The sequence below is a fragment of the Vanellus vanellus genome, assembly GCF_965231255.1.
Source record: "Vanellus vanellus genome assembly, chromosome: 1".
Classification (NCBI taxonomy): Eukaryota; Metazoa; Chordata; class Aves; order Charadriiformes; family Charadriidae; genus Vanellus; species Vanellus vanellus.
This window is the reverse complement of record NC_138905.1, coordinates 125,983,837-126,008,332: the sequence shown is the minus strand read 5'-3', so window position 1 is coordinate 126,008,332 and position 24,496 is coordinate 125,983,837. Positions and strand designations below refer to the sequence as shown.

Genomic DNA, 24,496 nt, shown 5'->3' with positions numbered 1-24,496 from the left:
CAGCTGGGACAGAAAGGAGTGAAACATGGCTTTTATCCATGAAATCTCTCCCATGTGCATTATGGCAGCCAGCGATATTTTCAGTCTCTGAGGTCTGGGGGTTTTTTTTGCCTTAAAGTACATAGGACAATAGCTGCCGCTTGTGACGGTCAAAGCACAACCTAACAAATTACTAATATTCCCTTCTAAGGCTGTGAACAATGTATAAACACACCATCAGGCCTTTGCCAATTTTGCTCCAACAGAAAGAAATTATCCTCCATTTAAACAGCTGGTGGACTGCAAACTTTTTAAGAAAAACTTCTATTCTTTGGCTGTAGGAAGGATAATTTTAGCATAGCTAAAATTCAGAATAATTTAGCTCAATAAAGATTTACACATGGCTCAACAAAGATTTATATCAAAAAAAGAGGAGCCTGCAAACTCCTCTCTGCTCTTGTCTGGGAAATGGGAGGTAGAAAACAGCCGGAGGAAAGAGGAACTACTCCAATGTTTCCCGATATGCTCTCTCCTCTCTCTGTTTTAGCACAGCAATAATATTGATTTAAGTTTCCTTTGTGATCAGATAGGTGGGTACAATCTGGGAGATTTCCTATATGACTTAAATTGGTTTTGTGCTTTGCAGAATTGCTCATAGTGCACTGCTATATTCCGTTGGAAAGCATAATATTTAGTCTCCTAACTCTTGCTGTGCGGTCCTTGATTATTGAGATATTTTGTGTGGTCTACGATAGGCTAAAATGTCTCAAGAAAGATACTTTTAAGATCAGGCCTCTGCACTGATTTTACCGCAAAGTTCAGATGTACAGCTGTAAGAGTAGAAATTTTACTCTCTAAATTTTTTTAGTAGCAGATAATTTTAGCACAGGTACCTGAAGTCATTATTACATTAAATTTTTATTCCAATGGAAAAAGTAATGTTGAAGGGGAACGAACATATCTACATTCTAAAACTACTGAAATAACCAGGACTACCTTGTCAGCCCCTAGCTGGTACTTACAGGCAATTTTCTGCACCATTTTGGCAGCTATGTACAATTAGTACGAGTGCAGGAAAATGAAAAGAAAAGCAAAGATGAAATTTAAGAAAACATAAAGGGGGAAAAAAGGACAGTCATTTACAGAAGTGTTCTCAAAAAGCGTAAGTAAAATAAACAAAGCAGGATAAGAGGATAAACAGAAAGGGATACTCATTATGCAGATGAACCTTTCACAAAGGAAGCATGAATGGGAAATATGGAACACACTCTCCACCCTTGTTTGCTGCCTTGCAGGCTGCTAACACACAGACACAATTTGCATATCTCCCTTCATGCAGCCCAGTAAACCCTGGAAAACGGGATCTTCTATTTAGGTAAGGTCTGTTGCTACTACCATTTCCCGCCCCTCCCTTTCCTTAAGTTTAAATGATTCATAAATTAGCATGCTTTATAAGTGTGGCTTCAGTTCAGCAATTCATGTGCCTGAGCGAAACCCTGCATGCATCGAGACTTTAGTCACAAGACCTTAAAATAAAGACACAGTTTTACAGCATGAATGCAAATATTTTGAACATAACACTTCTACTAATATTTCTTCGGCATGAACAAGTATTTCCCCACCATTACTATAATAGGTACATTTCTGTCCTCTTCCCAGTGTACCACCGAAAGCATTTTCTCCCTCATATGACTCTATATGATATCCTACAGCTGGAAGATTACAAGTTAAATACCACTGGTAGATGAGTGAAGCCAAGGCAGACTATGTGGGAGCAAAGACACAGATATGGAGGCAACAAACCCAGACAATTACACAGTTCCGCAGTGTACCTGGCTGCCTGAGCGCTGCTGTAAGCACAATGCTTGCCTGACACATCCTAAGAACAATTCTAACTATTTTTTAAGTGATGCCATGCCATTTGCTTGCACTAAGGCAAATTCAGTGTAGAATACAAAATGTTAGTATTTTCTCAAGATCGTACTGATTTACAGCATGCACCAACACCAGCAGTTAGACAAACTCACTTCACCAACATTGCAAATTATGATGTTCTGAGAGATCTTTGTCTGTACACTCGTGTGACATTTACCAGTTAGGGCATGGACCCATTAACATGTGGTGAAATGACATAACTTACTGCTCTTAAAAGACCCTTCTTCCCCCTCCCATCTTCTCTTCCTGGCTACACGCTTTCACTGCTTGTTCTGGCGTGTGTGCTTGACAGAGCCTTTGTGAGCTGCTTGAAAACTGACAAAAATGCAATTTGGAGCGAAAGTACCTCACTAAAGGATCTAGTAAGTGCCATGGCCAGTGCAGACTGGCAGTACGTGTCCCAGAAGCAAGTTAGTGAGAATCACTTGCTTCAGCAACACTGAACTAGCAGAACGCCTCAGCTGCCAGTAAAATTGCAGCTCGAGGCCAGTATTTTTCACTTTCCACTTGCTATTTTAGTAATCATTCAGGATATTTGCATTTAAATGCTTGTCTTGTTCCTTATTTTCCTGCAAGCCTCTGCAGTGATGTCATAGTTTCATACTTATGATACTGTAATTACATTTCTATAGAAACAGGCTGTAGAGACAGGGCTTCTGACTTTTGCGTGATCAAGGAGACATCTAGGAGATTTGGAACAGATTCATGGTAAAATCCAATTGATTAAATAGCTTGATATCGGTTTAAAAAAGGCTGAGCAGATAAAAGTGTTTGTATAAACACTGTTTACCCTGTTGTGAGCTAAATCCAGAACTGCTTGATATCATCTTTGAAATCAGTAGCAATCTGCAGAGCAGATGCTCTACAAAAACTAAGTAGGAAATTCAGGATGTGGACCTCCACGAATATTTAACATTATTCCACAAGCAACTACCCCTTTGGTCAAAGCTTCCAACCCTTAGAGAACAGTCTTCAAAATTAATAAGCCTACTCCTGATATATATTTGCTGTATAGAAAAAATCCTAAAAGATAAAAGTGGGATGACGGCACAGTCACGCACACCCATTTCTTCAGTTCCGGTCAGCTGTAGTCTCGTGCTAGCATTGCAATTCAGAATTGAGTAATTTGTGCTAATAATTTGTCAAGGATTTGGAAATGGATCTTTGAGCTGCTTTCTAAAACTAAAAATATGTAGTTTTAGAATATATCACGTGGATCCTTCAACTTGAAGTTCAAATTTTGAATTAGAAAAACCAGCTAATAAACAATAAATACATCTCAATCAACTTAATAGTGCTGCCATACAACTGTCTTTCTGCCTCTCCATTTATAGACAAAGAAACAATTAAAGAGTCTTATCTGCATATTTGAAACTCATCCTTAATTCTGTCTCTGATAGGACATTAGATTACAACATGCCATACCTCATTAATGCCTGGGGTAATCGTGGGTGCAGCAATAAAAACAACAAAAGGAGCAAACTCTGCAGTTCTCAGGACCTTCAATGCCTAGGTGAAAAAAAAAATCAGGTATTTTAGAATCCCCCAAGAATGAGAAATAATTTTAGTCACACAAGCAAAGGGTACAAAATCATGACATGTTATTTGTTTTTAAACTGATATGGAGTCAAGACCTTAGTAATACAAACACCTAACTTTCTGCATTATTTTACATTTATAGTGGTCAAACTGTATATTTATCCTAAATTAAAGTGAGTTTTCAAGATGATGAAAGCTTTAGCATTTTCAGAGACTCTTCCCATACTGTCTCAAAGAGTGCAGATTTCTGTTTGCATTTAAACTGAACAATTAACACCAGGTAAAAAAAAAATCAGTCATTCCATAAATAGGGAAAAGAGCCAACTGTATTTTAGAATGAATATTGATTAGAGTATAATTTTTTGTCTGACTTTTTCTACCTACCAATTTTTTTTATTAATATTTTCTGAAACAAATGAAAAAGTGATGCGAGAGGTTTGATGTTTTTAAAAAGTAAGCATAGTGGAGTTTTAAAAAGGTGAGCATAGCACTAATGCAGTAAATGCAGCACCAATCCCCTGAACCAAATCTATGCAAAAGAAAAGAGTTCTCATTAAAAAGTTGACTTAGTCATAATTTACTGAATGACACACAGAGCTGCCGTATGTGAAACTTTGGTACAGATCCAAGCTAGACTGCAGTGCAGGACAGCAAGTAAACATATCTCAGCTGAACACAAACGGACGGTCAAGATAAAGTAAGACTACTAAAGGTCAGTCTTTTTTTGCTCCTTCCACTTCCTGTCTTCTCCGAAGTTTTTTTTTTCCTTTTCTTTTTCTTTTTTATTTAAAAAAACCCAAACAAAATCCACAATCCATCCTTTTCCCATACTAAAGAGGTTTTCATCTCTGCTGCTTGAAACCCACCAACATCTATGCCAACCTCCTCTAAACTAGAAATAAACCCCATATGTGAAAATCAAGAAAACTCACATAACTGCAAGTACCCAAGGGAAAACAGGCAAGCAGTGTAAGATAACTAGGAAGAAATCCACAAACAGGGTGGCCTTAATGAGCTGAGATGGATGCATGAGGAAGCTGGTTAAGAAAGAGCCTTGCTAGACACAGGCTGGAGGAAGTGTAGCAAAGGCGGCTGCTACCAAATGTAAATATATTCTAACAAAGATTAAAATGGCATCTGAGAATTGTAATGCTTCTGAATAATGCAAGTTGAAAAGGTTTACCAAGAGAGTTTGCTTTTAACAGCTGCTCCGTTTGAACTAACTATAAATGCTCCTCTCCCTGAAAAGGGTTAAATGTGGGATTTTATTTTTCAGAACAGCACCACACCAGCAAGCTATGTGAAGTTCTTGAATCCATTCACACAGAAGAAAGAAGGCAGTAAATTTAAATAGACAACACCGGTCACAATTTTAATTTGTCTTTCCTCCCATTTCCTTCAATCTGCTAGAATAATATCATGTTTGTCCATGTTCACATTGTTCCACTTAACAATACATATAAACACATCCCTGTGAATTGGAAGTCATGACTACATGGATGTTTCAAAGGAATCATAACAGAAGTTTCCACTGAAGATTTTATATAATGAATGAACAAACTACCTGTGTTTCTTGAGAGCCTGATTCTCCTCCCTGTCTGCTTCCAAAAAGTATAATACCACAACACAGGAAGGAGTTTATAAGTAACAACACTGATCTGGTCATTGTGCAAGCAGGACCAATATTGGTGACTGACCACAAATGTTTCTGACGATGCTCGATAGTGATACGGAGCCAAGAGTCAGTTAGGAACAAGATTACCCTCTAACACAGCATCAAAGAGAAATTTTTGAAAATATCAAAACATTACTCCTCGCAGGCAATGACAATCAGTTGTTTTGATATGTTTCACTGGACATGAGGCGAACATAGTGAAAAGTTACATGGTAAGTAGATTTTCAAGCCACAGTGGTTGCATACAAAGCTAAACTATGTATTGGTTTCTGCTGTATGCTCTTCTAACCAGATGATTACCAGAATCCTACTTCACAGATTGATACCTTGTTGTTCCAGGGACTTTTTTTCCCACATTACTGTGTGCATTACTTATCAAGTGTGCAATCAATAAAAATAAATATATCTCAATAAAATAAGGTTGAAGGATTTGTGATAAGTCCCCTTTTCATATACTTCTAATTAGTTACCTGAGGTTCTACATCAAGTATTGCAATTAGTCCCTGCTCATGGATCTTTCGTATTGTTTCCAGTTTTGTCCCATACATTGCATCCTCATGGCTGCCATATTCCAAATATTCATTGTTTGATATATCCTGCATCATTTGGTCATGTGATACAAAGTAGTAATTTTTCCCATTTTCTTCATCTTTCTTTGGAGGTCGAGTTGTGTCTGAAAGTACAAAATTTTTTTAGTACAAAAGCAATATTAATCTTATATATGGCTTTTTGTTTGGTTTATCAATACTTATTCAGTGAATGATGACCTGTCAAATCACATATAGAACAACGAAGGTAGGTAGAATGACAGAGCTTGGGAAAAGCAGGAGCCTGGGGGATGTGTGCTAGGAAAAGCGAAGATGAAGGGATGAGGAAAAGCTAAAAATAAAAAGGTAACAGAGGAAGAATAGAAGATCATAAATAATCTTTACCTGGTTGAGACAGTAAGACACTATCATCTGCTTTCAACAGCAAACAAAGGCTAGATCTCACAGTTTTTAGAAAACTATCTGAAACACCACTTCTCTTCCCAAACTAATCCCACATCTTCCAACAACTCTATCATAATTTCAAACAAGGTATCAAGAAATTGAACTCATCTTCTATTTTTAATTATACCTATTACTGTTCTGAGGATTATTTAGCCATGTTCTAAGGATTAATTATCATATTTCAAAGATGAAAAGCTCTGTAGAAATATTATTGAACATGGTTATTATTTTAAGGAATTCAAGAACAATGGATTATATAACTCATATAATATCACTGTACTACTCACTGCTGCCCCAGGTCTCCTGAACTTGCATACTCTTATATTGCCCCTAAGTCCTCTTCTGTAAAAATATTTCTGTATTTTCCTTTTTTATTTAAATTCTTATGAGGTTTTCTTCTTCTGAGTGTGAAAGTATAAGTCTAAAGAGTAGGCGAGGGCCTGATTACTTGTTGCCAAGTGAGATGAAAGCTACTTAGCAATAATATACTTTATGAATATATTGCTTCTGCAGACCTATGTGTTGAGATGTATGGCCTACTAATCCTTTTAATTAACTACTATTGTGTGTGACATGACCTTTATGATCAGGATTTCAGTAGGTAGATAATTTCTTCATAAAACATTCCCCCAAACTCCATACCCAACTAAAGGCCTATCTCAAAAGCTACCTAATCCTACCATGGTTTTGTAAAAGAATGCAGAAAATGCAGTAAAATGCAGTTGGAGAGAATAAATTCAATTACCTAGAGTCAGCTGAAAGACAGGTCAGGTTCCCATAACACATAACACTCATAAATATATGATTTATTTGTACCACTAACATAAGGAAGTAATTTGGGTCTCCAAACACCAGCATAAAGTGCTATTTTAAATGCCTTAAATCTGAAGCATATGTATAGGACTATTAGATATAACACAGGGGTTAAAGGAGCCCATTGCTCTTCTGGACTGGGGCTGGAAGTCAGGTGATGTCTAAAACAGGCATCTAAACATCATACTGATGATTAAGCACCTGAATTTCATCCTGATTTGCAGTCTACTCTTTTTCATCTCATACAATCAGTGAAGCAATTTCAGTGCTTCCACAGAGCAGGAACTTAATGCACGAAATCTAAGGCATGGTCGTCACGGAATAGGTGAGACCATTTTAACAGGTATTTGAAGATAAAATAACTAGTTCAGCTTCTACCTCACCACAGCAATACAGTTAGTACTTGAGAGAGACTGGGTGAAAAGCATACTGTAAAACATTTGTTACTCTTTGTTTTAGTTCTTTGTAACGGAGAACATATTTGCAGGGTTACCCCCTTCCCCCCATATAATCTTGCCTGTATTGAATAACACGGGTACAATGTACATCACATACTCCTGGCACTGCGCTTTTAGAGTGTCTAATCCAGGATTTTAGTGTCTCATTATGAACAGTAGTGTGACAAAGTGCAGTTTCACATTGCTCCTGGGGTAATCTAATGGCTTGTGCTTTCGAAAGGGCTAAGTCTTTTTGTCTTCCTTCTGCTGGCACTGGTCTTTGTCTAACTCCTTGGCAAGCAAGCCTGGGGGGCTTAAATCAGCAGCCAGCTAATCCTTTTCCCCTTCCAAAAAGGTTTACAGGCAAGTTTTAGCAACAACAAAATCCTTAAAGGTAGAAAAACACCTTAATGCTATTTTAAAGCAAAGCACTAACAAGATATAAAGAAAGTTAAATTAAGGCATAACGGTGATCAATGTCACTTGGAGCCATGTATGGTGTTTCTGAAGTCAGCCTGAAACAGAGCGGACAGAGTTAGCTGCTGGTTGCTCTTGTTTCAGAATGCCTGGCTTGAGGAAACAGGGTGCATCTCCAAGAGATCACGTAGTAGAATATGCAATTCCTGCCATGGTATTGCTAGAGTTTGTCGCGAAGGGAAAACAATCCTCTGTTCTTCGTAACAACCCACTTGTAAGCAGTGAAGTTAATTGCGTTTTCTTTTTCTTATTGTCATCTCTGGGAAGTTATTTTAGTAAAACACCAGACCTCAAGGCTAGGCTGTGAAAAGTAATTTAAAACATTCAGATAAGCTACAAATAAAGGGCTTCCTCTAAATCCAATTTATATTTCTTCTCATGGAAGTTATACACGGTTTTAAATGTCAAGGCTGTTCCAAGTCTTACCTGAACTGTAAACGTAAAATTAGCGCAGAAAAACATTTTAGCCTTCACTCTAAATTAACAAACATTTGGGGTAGAGAGAAGTATGCCTAACAAGAAATTTTATGAATACTAAGAAAAATTCGATGTAAAAGTGGTGCTACTTGCCACCCCTCTGAAAAAAAAAATAAATAAAATATACCCAGTCCTATCACAGTTCCCACCTTTAACATAGAATTCGTCTCAGCAGAACTGAACACATGTAGTACTACAATGGGTGTGTTGTCAAGGATGATACAAACACTTTTGCAGTACATTGAACATTGCTACTTACGAGGAATAGGGTAAGCAAATCTGTCCGGGTGTTTTGTGATGAGTGTGTTTTTTATGTGTCTTCTTCCAACACCGTGTGCACCTAATCCACAACACAAAAAAATCAATTATAAATTTTCCACCAGAAGGGGTTCAAAACTATGCTATTATGTTCAGAATAATAACTCGAAATTACCTAGTAAGACTAGTGTTTTCCTTTTGAATGCTGGCAGTTTTACTACTTCTTCATATGTGACGAGATCTAATTGATCAAACACTAAAACACAAAAGAAACCCCCACAGGGATAAGAAAAAAGGCATCTTAAGGGTGATAATTAATTGCGCTACAATTTATAACTTTAGCAAGTTTTAGATTTACAATACAAAGTAACACGTTATGGAAAATAAAACCATTTCATTATGCAACTTTAACAAAAGTGTTCATTTAAAAAACTGTTAAAAAGCAATAACAAAGCTACTGAAATGCTCAGGAAGATTTGCATGTCCTCTCATGCAGTATTCAGCAGACCACAAAAATTAGCTAAAACAGCATGCCATTCACGTTTGCATTCCTAGGAAATAGCAATACTAAAGAAAAATCTGTAGACGGTGACCAACACAAATACAATATGAGAACATCTATTTACACTAAAGATAGAGCTACTTTCATAATCATGTTTTAACAAGATCTATGAGAAATGTACAGAGAAGAGCGTTAATACTTGGTGGTATTTATTCTTCAAAACTACCACCATGTAAATTGTAATTAGAGTTCTCTTTAAACACACGTGCTAGTTAAATTGACATGCTTTTACAACTTGCGACAGAATGAAGAATTCTAACGAAAAGTGATAGCATTACATAAAAGAACCTCTACCATATTTAGGGAAAAATTGTAAAAGTATTGTTTTAGAAATAATTTCAACTGCAGTTCAAATTGGATGCATTCCATCATGCTTATCAATCTATTGTCAATTGCCAAGGTATAGAATGATTGACAAATCAAGTTTTGTTCATTAAAAGCAACTTATTCCTCCCGTGCCCAATAACACAACATCTCTGGAAATTCTTGCAGAATTCTAATGAGAAAAAAAGCCAGGAGGCAGTTAATTATATTTATAAAGATTACAGCAATCAGCAATTGTGAGCAGAATAATGAACAAGAGTTTTCAGTTCTGTATTTATGCATGCTATAAAAAGAAGGGAGGAGAGACTGCATCTGAAGTATGGGATCTTCGAGTGTTTCCAAGTCCTAAGCTGGTGTGTTCACCTCAAGTATATACCATTCATCTTTTAGGATCAGTCTGGATATATCCCTCTCCCCCTATCCAAAACCCCTTAGGAGAGCAGGCAGTGGCAGAAGCTTTAGTTTGCTTGCTCCAGAAGTCCCTAGCCACCAAGATCAGCATTAAGAGTGTGGAGCCTACCAGAAAGCACATACTCTTCGTACTAAAGTCCCAGTTAAACAGCAAAGGATTTAACTCAATGAATTTCTTTTTATAGGGCAGATTTTTCAATTCACTGGCAGTCTTTTTACCCTAGAGGAAGAGTACAACTACTTCAATTTGGTCAAACTATAAATTAGTCAATTGACATACTCAACTCTCTGAGACCTTGAAAAGATACAGATATGAAAACTTCCTAGTCCATTTGAAGCATTTTGAATTTCATCCTAAAGAAGAATCTCTTTCAACCTTTCCCCAAATATTACAAGCAAGAATTTAGTCATCTTTTTCTTCCATTCCACAAACACGGAATTCTTACTACTGTTTTATTTTTTGCAACTTCACACTATTTAAACTAATTAATAATTAATTTCATATTAGAAAGGGTTAAAGACCTACAAACATGTTAAACAGTTTTACTATTCTAACCATCTAAGCCTGCAAGTCTTTTTTTCCATTAAAAAAACCGTAATTTAAAAATCAATCCTTTATTTTCTTCTTGAACAAAACCACATCATGTTAGATACAAACAACAGGATCAAACAACAGAAATGATACATATTAATGCCTTCATCACAAACTAGCAGCATGGAGATGTGTCTCAGTCTACATGGATTTAACTAATGATCGTAGGGTTTTCAAATGCAAAAGAAAAATGACTAAGTTTTTAATATACACAAGATACGAGGAATACAGGGCACATTTAAAGACTGAACTTTGATGCTTCTGTGTTACTAGCTAATAAAGAAAAGGAATTCTCGAAAGGAAACAGTAAGAAGCAAATAAAGAGGCATTGTCACTTGACAGGTTACTTACATGCACAGAGGCCATTGGGAGTAAGACAGCATGAAAAATGTACAGGGGTCATTGAGATATGGCTTGTAATATATTAGTAAAATAAAAAGTATATGCACAAAATAAACTTTACCATGCAATAGTCTAAACACAAGGCAAATAAATCACATTAAGAAATGATAAACATATTTTATAAAAGCTTGGCAGTCTTCTACATTATGCATAATATGAAGCATAGTTCTAGTATGTTCTAAAGAGGGTTCTTTTATGAAGTCCTGCAATAACATGTCAGTAAAATAAAAAAATGTATCTAGATATCACTGCAGTATCTCTAGAGCATTTATAAAAATGTCAGTCAATCTAATAATGAAAAATATTTGATTTTTACTGTGGGCTTTGGTTTAAAACTGACTTTACAATGATAAGATGTATGATCATGACATTGTCTCCTGAAGGACACAATGCTCTAATATCAGGTATGGAGGAAAGAAAAACAGGATGATATTCTTCTCGTAAAGGAGAATATATTTGCTTTTAATTATAAAAAGTAACTGAAATATTCTCCTCTGTACTTCACAAACTGCCTGATTTGCAGAATAACTTCAGTCCTACTTTCAGCAATATCCCAATATATCAACACCAAAATCTTAGCTCCCAAATCATTAACCAGCCACACAAATCTTAGCTGACAATGAAGTATTTTACTAGGTCATTTCTCAGCACCCCAGTTCACTCTCATCCCTAAGACAAAAATAACAGGGAAGTCCAAATAGGTTACATACTGCTAAACGATTTATTGAATTTTATAATAGGATATAAGAGAATAAATTCTACTTCCTTCTGAGAGCAAGATTTTGACATCTGGATTAGACTTCTCAGTTCAAAATTAATGATACTTATTTTGGATCCAACAGAAGAAAAGATCTGTTTTTTATTCTGAGACAGATACACTGAAAGCTTGCAAAAACCAGTGTTGGCATATTTCTGACTAACAATACCAGCCGAGATAGGTAAATTCAGTACCACCTTAGTTAAACAAACTCATGCAAGCACCATAGCATTTCAGTAAACCTCTTTATATCCTACATTGGGCATAATTCCCTGGAATATTACTGGCATCATCTTTAATACCTCAGGGACACTAAGATCAATAAACATTCCTAAGAGAAACCTTGATTCCAATCTGCGCTTTCATTAACTTTTTGACTTCTTAGGGGGAAGGGGAAGCGTCAGATGGTATTCTGAAAAGAACAGTTTCTTTTATGGATCATTACGGTAATTTTTAATGTCCATGTTTCTAATTTTTGGCAAATAACGTGCTCTGATGTAAAGTGACTAACAGCACTGATGGTGGCAAGCCCTAAGGCAGGCAAACTGTGCAACTGGAAGTGCTGTCAACCTTTTCCAAAATGTCCCCCCTACATCAAGACAGGAAAGTCTAGATTACCTTCCTTTCTGAGATTTAATTGATATGAAGTCTTTGAGCTAGTTTTGCTCCTAAACATATTGCCTGCTCCTTCTCCTTCCCTGGCCATCCTCTTTCTTTTGCTTATTCCTTCGTAGCACGCCGTGCTTAGTCACACTGACATTATTAACTATGTAGCTGCACTGTGAACTGTATTAAGAAATATATCTGCCCTGAAGAAAAAGAATCAATGTTTTTCTGTTGGGTTGTTCTTCAGCTAGTCCAGTTAACAGCACGGCCATGCAAAGTTATACTGGCACAACTCAAGGGAGTAGCAACACTGTGGGAATGTATGCCAGCAGCAACTGATAATACTTTAATATCAGTATTGTCAAAGACTTTAGGTCATAAAACCCAGTTTAATCTCAACAGTTTTTGTTAAGGTCATAATTAGTAAAACATGGTTTAGTGCTCTGCAATGAAGTGAAAACATTAAAACAACCAGAATGTCAAACCAGCAAAATGAAGGAAACAAGTTAAAGCTTTCAATCTCTACTTGCCTCATAATTAAATATTTAGAGACATTCCAAAAGGGTTTTCAGGGTAATGAGTAATTTTATATTTAACTGTGAACATCTTACATGTGACAGTGAATTAAGGAGTATAAATGACAATTACTGTTCTTTGACTTTCTCAGATTTTATTTTCAAATGACTTTTAAGTGAATATAAATTCTGTAGTGCTGATGTGCAGTACTGATATGTAGTACTCATAGGTACCCAGGGATGTTGTGGATGCCCCATCCCTGGAGGTGTTCAAGGCCAGGCTGGATGGGGCTTTGAGCAACTTGATCTAGTGGGAGGTGCCCCTGCCCATGGCAGGTGGCTTGGAAATAGATGATCTTTAAGCTCCCCTCCAACCTAAACCATTCAATGATTCTCTGATTCCATGTATTATGAGCTCTGATACTGCACACAGATTGTACAGGTAAGGAGAAATGTGAAGATATGGATTTATACTGTTTAATCTGTGCGTTCAAGAATGCAACTGAAAAAACCCATAAATCAATGCAATATATAAAATACTTTCATCGCACTGGTATATCTTTTAATTCTAATAAAAATCTCTGCAAGTCTCCTAAGAGAATACAACAACATACTTATCATCACAGTATGTGATAACAATGCAAAAGCAACAGAAACAGTTTCAACACATTGAGTATTTTATATTAAAAGAACTAAATTCCACTCATGAATGAAGCGGTCTTCCTTCTTTACTGCTAAAACTAATGAATTTTGCTCAGCGAGGATCTCTTACTCTACAATTCTGCTTTCAAAATTTTCTAAAACAATTCCGTTTTTCAGCAGTCTAAATAGAAAACCAAAACTTAGGATTCAGGCAGAAATCACTGCAAGGAGGATGAACTTCCACAGTTGGTTCTATTTGGTAGCTGTAAATAACACACTGACTACACAATGGCTCTTATTCCACTTCCAGCTGTAACACTTCAAGAAAAATCCCCTTTCATTATGTTTTCACATATATAATCTATAACTACAAACACATACTAACAAGGATGCAACTGAAGAGTCTTCTGTAGAGCACAGTAGTTATAGAGATTGCAAAATTCATATCCTGTTGGTTTCTAGGGCTCCTTCAAATATAAAAACCAAAACAATGTAAGCCTTTATTAGGATGTATTATGAGGCATTTATTTTGTTGCAGCTCATCTCTCACTGATTAAGCTGTGTGTTTAAATAGCAAAGAACAAGCAGAGTAATGTTGGCACAATTAGAATTTTACTTATATTTTTTACTTATATTAACTTATTAGGTTTATGTAACAGTGCCAGCTGAACAATTAATGGCAAGATTTAGATTGGGAAAAATTTAACCTGTTAAAGATACTCGCCTTTTTTTTTTTTTTTCATACCTGCATTGTGCTTTGCCAAATATTTGTCTTTGTACTGCTTTTTTTTCTTTCCAAACCAAGTACAGCTGGCCTGTTGCTCCTGTTTGGTCTTCTCCATGGCAATACAAGCAACTCGCCTGGTGTATGGAGGAGAAAAAAAATTTTTTTGTTGTAATCAATGTGTTTTTAAAAAGCCATACAGAATGAATTGGAAAAATAAGACTTTTTAATAGTACAAAAGTACAGTAAAACTTTTCAAAATCTTTTTTTTTTTTATTACTTAAAAGCACTTCTGTACAGAGGTATTTTGATATAAAGAATATCTTCTTTGTGGTAGATCATTAAAGCTCACAGGGAGGAAGAGCAGCTACTAAAATTGCTGTAGACCACTCTGCAGTAGATTAGACTGGAAGAGCATGAGGACTGAAAAGACCACTATGGTCTAAATTACTTCACAGCACGTTCTGTTGTGGAACTATCTTGAGGTGGATCTTTAGGATGAAGTATGGCAAGTGCTCCTGTTGCAATGTATAGCAGTGTCTCCCTTTTGTTGGGGCTTGCAAGGGAGCTCTCGAGATGGAATGAAATGTCTTGTCTTTGTTTCTCTTCTAGCAAAATCTCCCTTAGCCAGTCCAGGTGGCACAGGTGCTGTTAAACCCTTTACAGCACTCTAAATCTTTTAGGCAGCAAATCTTGTATGAAATATTTTGGGCTAGATTATCCGTATTGATAAACTTTCCAGAAGTATGGCCGTAACATTCATGGCCCAGGATTTGCGTGCCACAGTTTGTGCTGATACATTTAAAATATTTACTAAAGACCCTCTCAAGAGCTCTGTGTTGCTTTTGCGGTACTCAGTGCCATTGCTGTTCATTGAATCTGTCATTCAAGAATCTTTTCACTGTGATGTCTTTCTACTTGTCGGCTTTCACATCAAAAAGGAAAAGGAGAGAAAAACCCCAAAGTCCCTCAATGACCTTTGTGCTTGATGCCCTTCTAACACCTTACTCCTGCAGCACTTGCATACAAGCAGTACTAATGAAAACAGTGTAGAACGTAAAAGAGAAATTAATTTGACCCCCTTACAATTTGTATGTAGCCTTCAATCCTAGATTCCTAGTGTATTAGAAAGCAAAACCACAGGTGTTTATTTTTCTAATGTAACCACACATATGATATTGTATGCAACCCTTACTGCTATACATATTCGAGAAAAAAAGAATCAATGCCACACAAACTGAGGCAATATATACTTTTAAAAAACAAAAAAGAAAAAAATTGATACAACAATTAGCTATACAACAATGAAAAGCATGTAAGACAAAAATAAAAGCAAAACTAAATTCATTTTTACAGAAAACTTAAGTCATACCATTCTTGAAGTTCAGGAGAAGGAATAAGACCTGCAGTACCATTTTTGGAGTTCTCAAGTTTACCCTGCCACCAGTTGTGATCATCTTTGCTAATGATTTGGATAATATCACCAACTCGGAATCTGATGCCAGCTTCTTTGCAAGGAATGAGGTCATCCTTTGCTGGATCATATTCAAATTGTGCTCTTACATATATCTATAAAAAAGAGTTTATAAAAGACACTGCGACATTATTTCTGGGACAGTATTAAGAGTAACAGGTGAAAATTTGATCTGTGCATGTAGCTACACATACCGTTTGCAACAAGCAAAGGAAGAAACAGAATGGCAAAAGCGTAAGTGATAGTTGAAAATGAAACAGAACCCCTCCCCCCAGAAAACAATGGAGATATATGATGTTATTTTGAAAGCTCATGCCGTTTACATACTGTAAAACCTGAACAGCAAAAATGAACACGTGTAATAAACCAACAGAGTCCCCCAAATCACTGTTATCTATCATGAATCATTACAAACTAAAAGCCAGCAGCCAACACCTGAGCTGTACTGTGTCTTCCAACTGAAGTCCCATGGTATGGGACTTATATTACAGGGAATTTTACTGGACAGTACAAAGGACTTTGGCTACCTCGCTGATCTTTAGTATTCAGAATGAAAATTTAGTACCTTTTTTTAGTTTAAATAGGAATTTTTGTGTTGCACCTATCACATATAGTTATTTGGGAGGAATTTTCAGTAAAAGTCTACTCCTGTATAAGTGAAAACTAACAATTTGAGTAAGTTATTCTCCAAAGAACATTAACAGAAAGAATTCAGATTCTGACTTCACAATTTAAAATAATACACCAATACTTGCTTTGTGTGTTAGTGAGGTCTCAACCTGAGAAAATAAAAGTGATCTCCAGTGCTGGTTGCTAATTACAGCCTTGATACATCCAAGGATCTTAATATTGGAATTAAATGTCACGTCCAAGATGGGTAATTTCTACAGTTTATGAACTTCGACCATCACCCTATAGCATCTCAGACAGCCATGTATATTCTACTGCTGATTTTCTTACTAAAAATTGACCGATTTTTAAAAAAATAAAATACATTACAAAGTAATATCCTTCATTTAAACTGTAACAAACACTTTTCAACTTTTCTCAAATTCTGCTCCAAAAATAGCTGTAACTATGCAGTGTTAGCACCATTCATGGCACTTTAAAAAGTTCATTCCTACAGTAATCCAATCTTCAACCCAATACATGAATAAATTAACTTAAAATGGCTAATCACTACTGTCTCGTACCTGATGCATTTTTATCTGTTTAAGTGACAGCATCAGATGGTAATACCAATATAGAATGCAAATTTTAATATACTAAATCTGACCCTTGTTCTGCTGTGCATTGAGTCTGTGAGTTTGGACAAGCAACCCAACTTCTTTAATCACTTGAAAAATAGGATATTTTGAAAGCAATTATGTTTATTTACTAATTGGCTTTCTATGAAGTAATCAGTATCGAACCAATCCTTTATTTCCCCTCAACCTTATCTAACATAGGTCCAGAAAAGGGAGTGGTATTTTTTCCACCTAGAAAATTCCTTGCTTTTCAAGTCCCTGCTCCAGTTTGAGCCATTATCCACCATATATTGGCTGTTCATGGAACGTTAAAGAATTCCTTACAGATAGCAAGGTATCTATTATCTAAGCCCTTACTATCTTCAAGGATGACAAGCTACCAGAAAAACATGGTGGTTCAACGGGAAAAGACTCTTGAAAAAAACAGGTAACTATAAATATGTGAGTATGAGGAACACCATTATTCTGATACTGCCTTGAACAAACCCTCTTCTCCTGGGAAAAATACCTTATGACAGGAAACCTCAAACCTAACACAACAGCTTGGAAGGTCTTTCATTGTGCCTTCCCAGGACTACATTCAGGCAGCTGGAAACTTCAGAAGACAACAGAAAGCTGAAAGAACCATGTAGCTATAAGCTTTAACAAATGGGAAATGAAGTGAGAGTAATCCATCCTTGTAACAGGTATTGCAGCCAACTTAACCAGATAGTACCATAAAAAGATTGTCAAAGGCAACAGATCATGGAGTCCATTGACTCTTTTGATTGAAATTGCAAGAGTTATTATTAAAAACCTTGGCAGAGTAAGAGGTTGAGCCCACAATTAAGATTCAGATGCAGATTCTGGAAGGGCTGTATATAAACGGAGCAGTTACTGAAGCTGAATCACAAATCACTTGATGGTATGTGTTGATTTGGAGGCCGCAGTAAAAAAATAGTGTTTTAAAACTGCAAAGGGAATCACAGGGAATCCTCTGCAGAACCCTTAAGTGCTTTCTTGGAATCCTCTGGAGAGGGAAGGTCTTTCTTTGGTCCATGACGACATGTACTACTGTCAAGGTAACAAAGTTAAGAGAGGTTGCTGAATCTGGGCCGTAGGACTGAAAATGTAAGAGGCTCTCTTCAGCCTTACCAACTCTTACTAGAAACTGTCCTTAATGTTTTTCTTTGAAGAGCTTTCTTAATGTTAAGAGCAAGTTATAGGCCACCTCAAGCTTTAGAATCTTTGTCAGTACAATGTTTTAGAGTAGCGTATTAGACACTTGCCATACTAGTCTCTGTTTCAGCTAAAATATAAACTTGAGCTTTCCTCTAAGATGAAAATCTGCACAAGTCACTGCACAACAATAAGTCTATTAATGCATTCTGAACTAAAACATCTCCAGTTAAATTCATAATGATTTTGTAACTCGCACACATGGACACATGAAAAAACGCTATTTTGAATTAGCCACAAACAAATGAGTTAAAAAGAAAAATGAAAAAAAATGGAAAAAAATTTCCAAGCTTAAATGTTTTAGTCCAGCACATACAGAATATGAGGGGGAAAACAATAAGCAGGGATGTTCACTAGCAGCTAGGTTTACAAAAAATCCCATGGAGGATATCTATTCACCTGTCGTCCTTTTGGTTGTGTGGTCGATGGCAAGTCCTGCAGAATAAAGTCAACCCAGGAGAAGAAATTTTCATTTTACTTTTTAAGGGCATACAACACCATGTGTTAGTGATTCATACAACATTACAGTAAAATGGTAAGTCAGACAAAAGTATAAAGCATTGACCCATGTTTAGAAATATTTTTTTTCTTAAAGAAAAATCAAACCCAGGCTGTTTAGCAGCAAGCTGAAGAAAGCAGGTAAAAAGTTTAAGCAGATAGAGAATGTGCTTTTTAATAAATAATTCAGCATCTTCAACACAAAAGCACCATCAAGTGAAAGAGGCTCTTTATGTGAATGCCTTTTCCACTTAATACTTAGCCTTGTTTTTAAAAGAGAAGGATGTCTATTATAAATATTAAAAATTATTATTAAAAATGTATAGTGTGATTAATTGTGCAGAGGAATAAGATTGTAACTGCAAATTCAATTTAATTCACAAAAATGTCTTGAATTTTTCATCCACAATTATTTTTCATTGTATTAATTAATAAGCACTTTACCTTATGGCAAATAATTTCCAAGTTGTAATTTTTTAATAGTTAAAGGAGTAGTTTCTCAGTTTTTTTTTTTAGCTAGTCCCACGAACTCATGATATTGACAGCACTCTTACTGAAAGAACTTGTGTGTACAGTTAATACATTGGTCCAAACAATGACAAATGATAAACAACACAAATTTTAACATTAATATACTTTAGAAAAACAGATCAACGGCACCTTTCAACCTGAATACATACAAAACAGAAGTACTTTGTGTTAAAGATGTGATGGTAATAGCTTGGTTTGTAGTGCAGTTTAAAGCCACTTCCTTTTGCTTTTCATATCCAGGCAAGGCTCATATTTCACAAAGTATGTGCACGTACCACAACAGCAGAGGGCACACCAATTCGTTAACTCAGATAGCGGAAACCAGTACACGTTCCAGAGGTCTCTCGAAACACAAAACTTAAAAAAGTCTAAAATGTCTTGAAATACCAACTGCACAGTTATTCTTTCTTCAAACACTGCTTCCAAAGTTCAGGATGGAAATAAGACTTCTACTTTAAACATTTGCTTAGTTTTGAGGAAACTGCTAGCAACAATTTAAGGATGACTGAAGTGTCACATCACAGTCATTAACATTTAATTCACTATATGGCTTTTAATGAGAATATGTTGGAAAAAAACCCTTAAAAAAGAAAACGGGGAGTTACATATGTAATAAACTTGGTTCTATCGGCAGGACAAAATTTTCCACTGACCACACGATAACTATAACAGTAATGGCAGATGAGCACCAACAAAACTTTCACACTTTCTCTGTGTGGAACTGGAAATCTTACCGAAACAGAATTGTTAGTGCTGCTATGACCATTAGCTGGGGACTGTCTGGATGTAGAGGGGGAATCTCTCTGAAATAAGACACAAGGTTCATTAACAACACAACACTATCACAGGAACACAGATATATTTAAAAGAACAGTTACATCCACAGCCTTATAACCATTTGCTTAGCTGCTTCATCTGTGAAAGTTTCCACACTACAAACTCTGTAAATCTGAGAAGTTTTTCCACAGTTTAAGATTCAAGTTTGACATTTTGATGCATCCTAGGTAAAAACTATTTTTATATTGCCTTAGCAATCAAACAGCTTTTTAATTACTGAATATCTGGGACCTCTTGGATCCCATGCGGCTAACAATGCTAAAGGCCATTAGTCATACAGATGTCTTTGTGAAAGGTAACCACCTGAAGTTATATGCTAAATAATACTTTGAATAGAATGAGGCACATACTCCATTTTAAAGATGCTTCTAAATGTTTTTTTCAGCTATGTGGTGGAGGTCAGTGTTGATTAGTTTCTACTCTGTAAGATGCGTGTCTGTGTAGTGTCTTCAAGACACTAAAGCTAATGCAAGAGAAGGAAGTTAGATACTCTCTTCTCCCTCCTTATCCACTTTACACCATACCACGTTTTTTTTTTCTTATGGGCTTAAAAACATGAAACTTTGCCAAAATATAACACTTTAAAAAAGCCACCTCTCTTAACTCAACCAGTGTGGCGCTACCCTTCAGTGAGGAGACAGCAGACACAAGGTGCATAAGGGGAAATTCTGCAGAAAGGGTAATAGGAATTTCTGACTGGGTCTTGCAGAGGCAAGGAAGTCACTTGTAAAGAAGTCTTTTTCACACGCCATTTTGATTGTATAGTACTTATATCAGCCTTCCAGTACCTGAAGGTGGCCAACAAGAAGGCTGGAAGGGACTTTTTACAAGGGCATGTAGTGACAGGATGAGGGGGAATGGCTTCAAACTGGAAGACGGTAAATTTAGAATAGATATTAGGAAAAAAATTTTCACTACGAGGGTGGTGAGGCACTGGAACAAATTGCCCAGGGAAGCTGTGGAGGCCCCATCCCTGGAAGTGTTCAACTGGTCTAGTGGAAAGTGTCCCTGCCCATGGCAGGGGGTTGGAACTAGATGGTCTTTAAGCTGCCTTCCAAACTATGATTCTACTTAATTCTGTAAGATCAGATAATTGAGACACCTCTTCAAGAAATAAAATAATTCATTCATACATTAAAAAAAATTAATCCCCTTTACTCCCAAAGGTATTTTGGAATATAATATTCCATGTCAAAGGTCAATTTAGGAATGTCTGGTGATCTTACATAACGTCAAGGATAGCAGAAAAAAGGGCTAAAAGAGTTTTCAAAGAAAATGAAGTTAATTCTGTCCCGTTTTATCAATACAAGTGCCCCTCGTGAACAAATTAAAAACAAGAATTGGAGCTAAACTGTTCATGCAACAATTTTAATCAGGTAAAGGTCCTCAACTACTCTACTTATACTAATTATGTGATAGCATTCACAGGTATTTAAAAGCATCAAGAGAAGTTAAAATGACAGGCAATACTTTATCACTCTTGCTGCCTGTACGCTTGATGCACAACAAACTCATTTAGAACTTCTGCACTTTTTTGTGGACTCATTATATATGATTTCATAGAAAGGTCCATATACAGCTATCTACATGCTTTTAACACAGTTGAGGACCGATCTGACATTATTATGGCTGTAAAATCATTGTGGTTCCAAGCACGTAGGTCTGTATACTTCTGCTGTGTGCCTAGAAACAAAATGGTCATTTGTCTCTCACAGTTATTTGCAACTGGCGGAAATCAGCTCTAATTCTATTTACAAAATCACACCAGCACAACAAGTTTCAAATGTTCAAATGAGACCAAATAAGCTATTCATTCCTGGAGAAAAAAAAAAAGAAAAAAAAAGAGAAAGAATAAAGAAAAGCCTAAAGGCACTGTTATTCAGGTTTTTTTTTTGTTGTGTGTACAGGAGTACCAGCATCACCTTTATCAAATAGCAGCTCAGAGATATTTCTCCAAAAAAGCAGTGACTTCTTTCTTTTACAAAGAGATTTTTTGCTTGCTCTGCAATTCTGTCTCTGCGAATTTCTCATTTTCAAGAAGAGGCAAAATACTTATTTTACTTTTTTTTTTTTTTAGACCTGGTTTGTTATGATCTGCTTAGTCAGTGATGGTTTAGCAAGGGAAACCTTTGGCAAGCGATGCAAGCACCCAAGTCATTTGGAGAAAAACAAGTTGAGAGTAACCTGGCGATAACCGCTATTTCCAGACTCTCTTGAAGGCTCCTCTCCCTTTGAAGGAAGTTTTCTCGTTTTGAGAATCTTTTAATTTGTATTCCTCCAACAATTCTCAACAGAAGACAGCATATTACTCAAAACAAATGTTCATCATAACATACTGAGGAAACGACACATTTTTCAGTGTTACTGGTGATTTCAGTACTAACTAAATGAAATTAATCTATCAAGCTAGTCAAGAGGCGCGTGTACAATTTTTAAATAATTAGACAGTTCAGCCACAATTTCAAAGGCATTTGGATTTTTAATTTCCTAGGGACCTGGTCTTTCTTTGAAAAAATACCAGACTCAAATTTTAAGAGAAAAACTGTAATTATGCACAGTTTAATCAGTCAAATCAATGAGTAGAGAGACCCCTGTAGAATGCTAGGACTGCTTAGAACTGGACTGGAAAACTTGAGCTTTGGTTGTGAGTTTGTTTCACCAGTAAATCAGAAAAAGCCCTAGTTATCCCCTAGTTCTCCTGGGGATAAGTGCAGAAAAACACTTGGAGGATCCAACGATTCTGACTAATGTAGAAGTGTTATCATCATATTTCAGTATAACTTGACTATATAGGCTTCCCAATCTTGTCTAGCGCCTAGCCAAATAACAAAATGGCAGTCTTTTGGATCCTTGCTCTTCAGTTTAAGTACCACAACCAAAGTCTTAGAGGAAATAATCATAAGTATTTCCAAATGATGGCAAAACTAGTTTCCTGTTGATTCCTTGTTCTTAGGTGTGGACCATGAATGATAAATCAGAGTATTTGAGATGCAATTCTACAGCAGAAGTCAATTATGTCTACTAGATGTAGCCTGATCAAATTAGATACCAGTAAGAACAGTTAGATTAGAAGCAAGCTTTTTCTGTCTTAGTAATATCCCTCAACATTTGCTTCTAGCTTTTATCAATGGTTAAGAATTTGATTCATCATCTGAATCATAATCCTGAAAAAATTTGTGAAAGAAGTTCTCATGCTAAACGCCAGTGTGATAATTAGACATGTTTTGCTGTTTTTTCCAAAGGAAGGTGAGTCCATTTTCCTCTCTTCTGTGAAATAGATAGTCCTAAAGAACCTAAGACACAAAGCTAAGTAAAAGAGATGAACTGCTACTACTAAAATGACACCTAATGGTATTAATTTAAAGCTGTATGCTGAATTATCTTCTCCAAATAATCATCTTTCTAACAGGTATATTGTTTAACCAGTTTGTCAGCATAGTCTAGAAATTCAATTTTAATTTTTTTTTAAAGCCTTTGCTTTTAATGAAAAACCTTTGCTTTCACATTTATACCTTCTAAGAAAATCAGCCTCATAGGTGAAAACTGTCAAACCTTCTACCTCTAAAACCTTTTAGTTCTTGTTGACTTCTATTAAAAGTACAGAAGGCAACGAAAAAGCAGTAATTTTTTTTTCTTTCAAACAGATTGTTCTGACAATCACAACAGCAGTTTCTGTGTGTTCTAGCATTTGCTGAGACACAAAAACAATTAGGGTGAAATCACAGCTCTAATTAAGATAAGGTGCTTGACTTCAACAGGGATTGTGATTTCACTCTTGGAATTCTAATTTGGGAACTGTTTGCGCAGTTAAGCATGTGGCACAGAAAGACTGGCATCATCTACATCGCGCATATGCCATCTGTATGCTTAAATTGGAACAGTATCTCTCAAGTAGCCATTTTCTAGAATTTAATTCCCTTCAGTTGCAATCCGGAACACAACTTTGTAAGCAGAAGGGAATTAAACGTTACTGTGCAAAAACCATAATACCAAGTTTCTAGTTCAACAGGAAGTAACTCCAAATCTGTTTTTCTTCTGTAGTGACAAATACCAATTTTTCATGGAAACATAATATTAAGCCACATGTAACTGTTACAGACAACCATCACAAATTTACCTCAACAGGGTTATACAGAAACAGATTCTTCAATTAACCCTTAACAGCCCAAAGCAGTAAAAGAATGTTTAATGCCTAAAAAAAGGAGGATTGTTTCTCAGCTTAGCAACTTTAAAAGACTTCCAGGAGAATGAGTTTAAATTGTAAATTTTTTTGAAGGGGCTTCCTAAATGTCTGAGTTGAGGATCCCCTTGCCTGTTTTTTGGTTTTTTTTTTTTTTTTTTTTTTCGGATAGGCTGTAAAGAGTTAGTTAAGGTGCTGATGAGATGAATATGAAGGCAGGGCTGAGTAGGTAGATGGGACCTACTCGTGTTCCGTTATCTTTGTTGTAAAATTGGTGTGCGTGATCTAACAGGACAGGCAGAAACAATTTCCCAGAAAGCAGTAACATTCAGCCATCAGCAGGCAGTTAGTTACAGGACTGAGGAAGAAATGGGATGGTTTCTTAAATTCATTA

The 24,496-nt window shown here is 36.2% G+C and overlaps 1 protein-coding gene across 2 annotated transcripts in view; it reads right to left on the bottom strand.

The window, feature by feature from the left end:
- The window catches only part of CASK (calcium/calmodulin dependent serine protein kinase), a gene marked incomplete at its 5' end in the record, with an annotated part of 227,731 nt that overhangs the window by 4,354 nt on the left and 198,881 nt on the right, over positions 1 to 24,496 (bottom strand). The window contains 8 exons of one of the 2 annotated variants that reach the window (XM_082494540.1): positions 3,340 to 3,423; positions 5,599 to 5,801; positions 8,584 to 8,664; positions 8,758 to 8,838; positions 14,139 to 14,254; positions 15,490 to 15,686; positions 18,456 to 18,491; positions 19,820 to 19,888. In XM_082494540.1, the coding sequence (XP_082350666.1) occupies positions 3,340 to 3,423; positions 5,599 to 5,801; positions 8,584 to 8,664; positions 8,758 to 8,838; positions 14,139 to 14,254; positions 15,490 to 15,686; positions 18,456 to 18,491; positions 19,820 to 19,888 (867 nt within the window). The remainder of the gene's footprint in view (positions 1 to 3,339; positions 3,424 to 5,598; positions 5,802 to 8,583; positions 8,665 to 8,757; positions 8,839 to 14,138; positions 14,255 to 15,489; positions 15,687 to 18,455; positions 18,492 to 19,819; positions 19,889 to 24,496) is intronic. The other variant, XM_082494541.1, reaches the window with a different exon arrangement.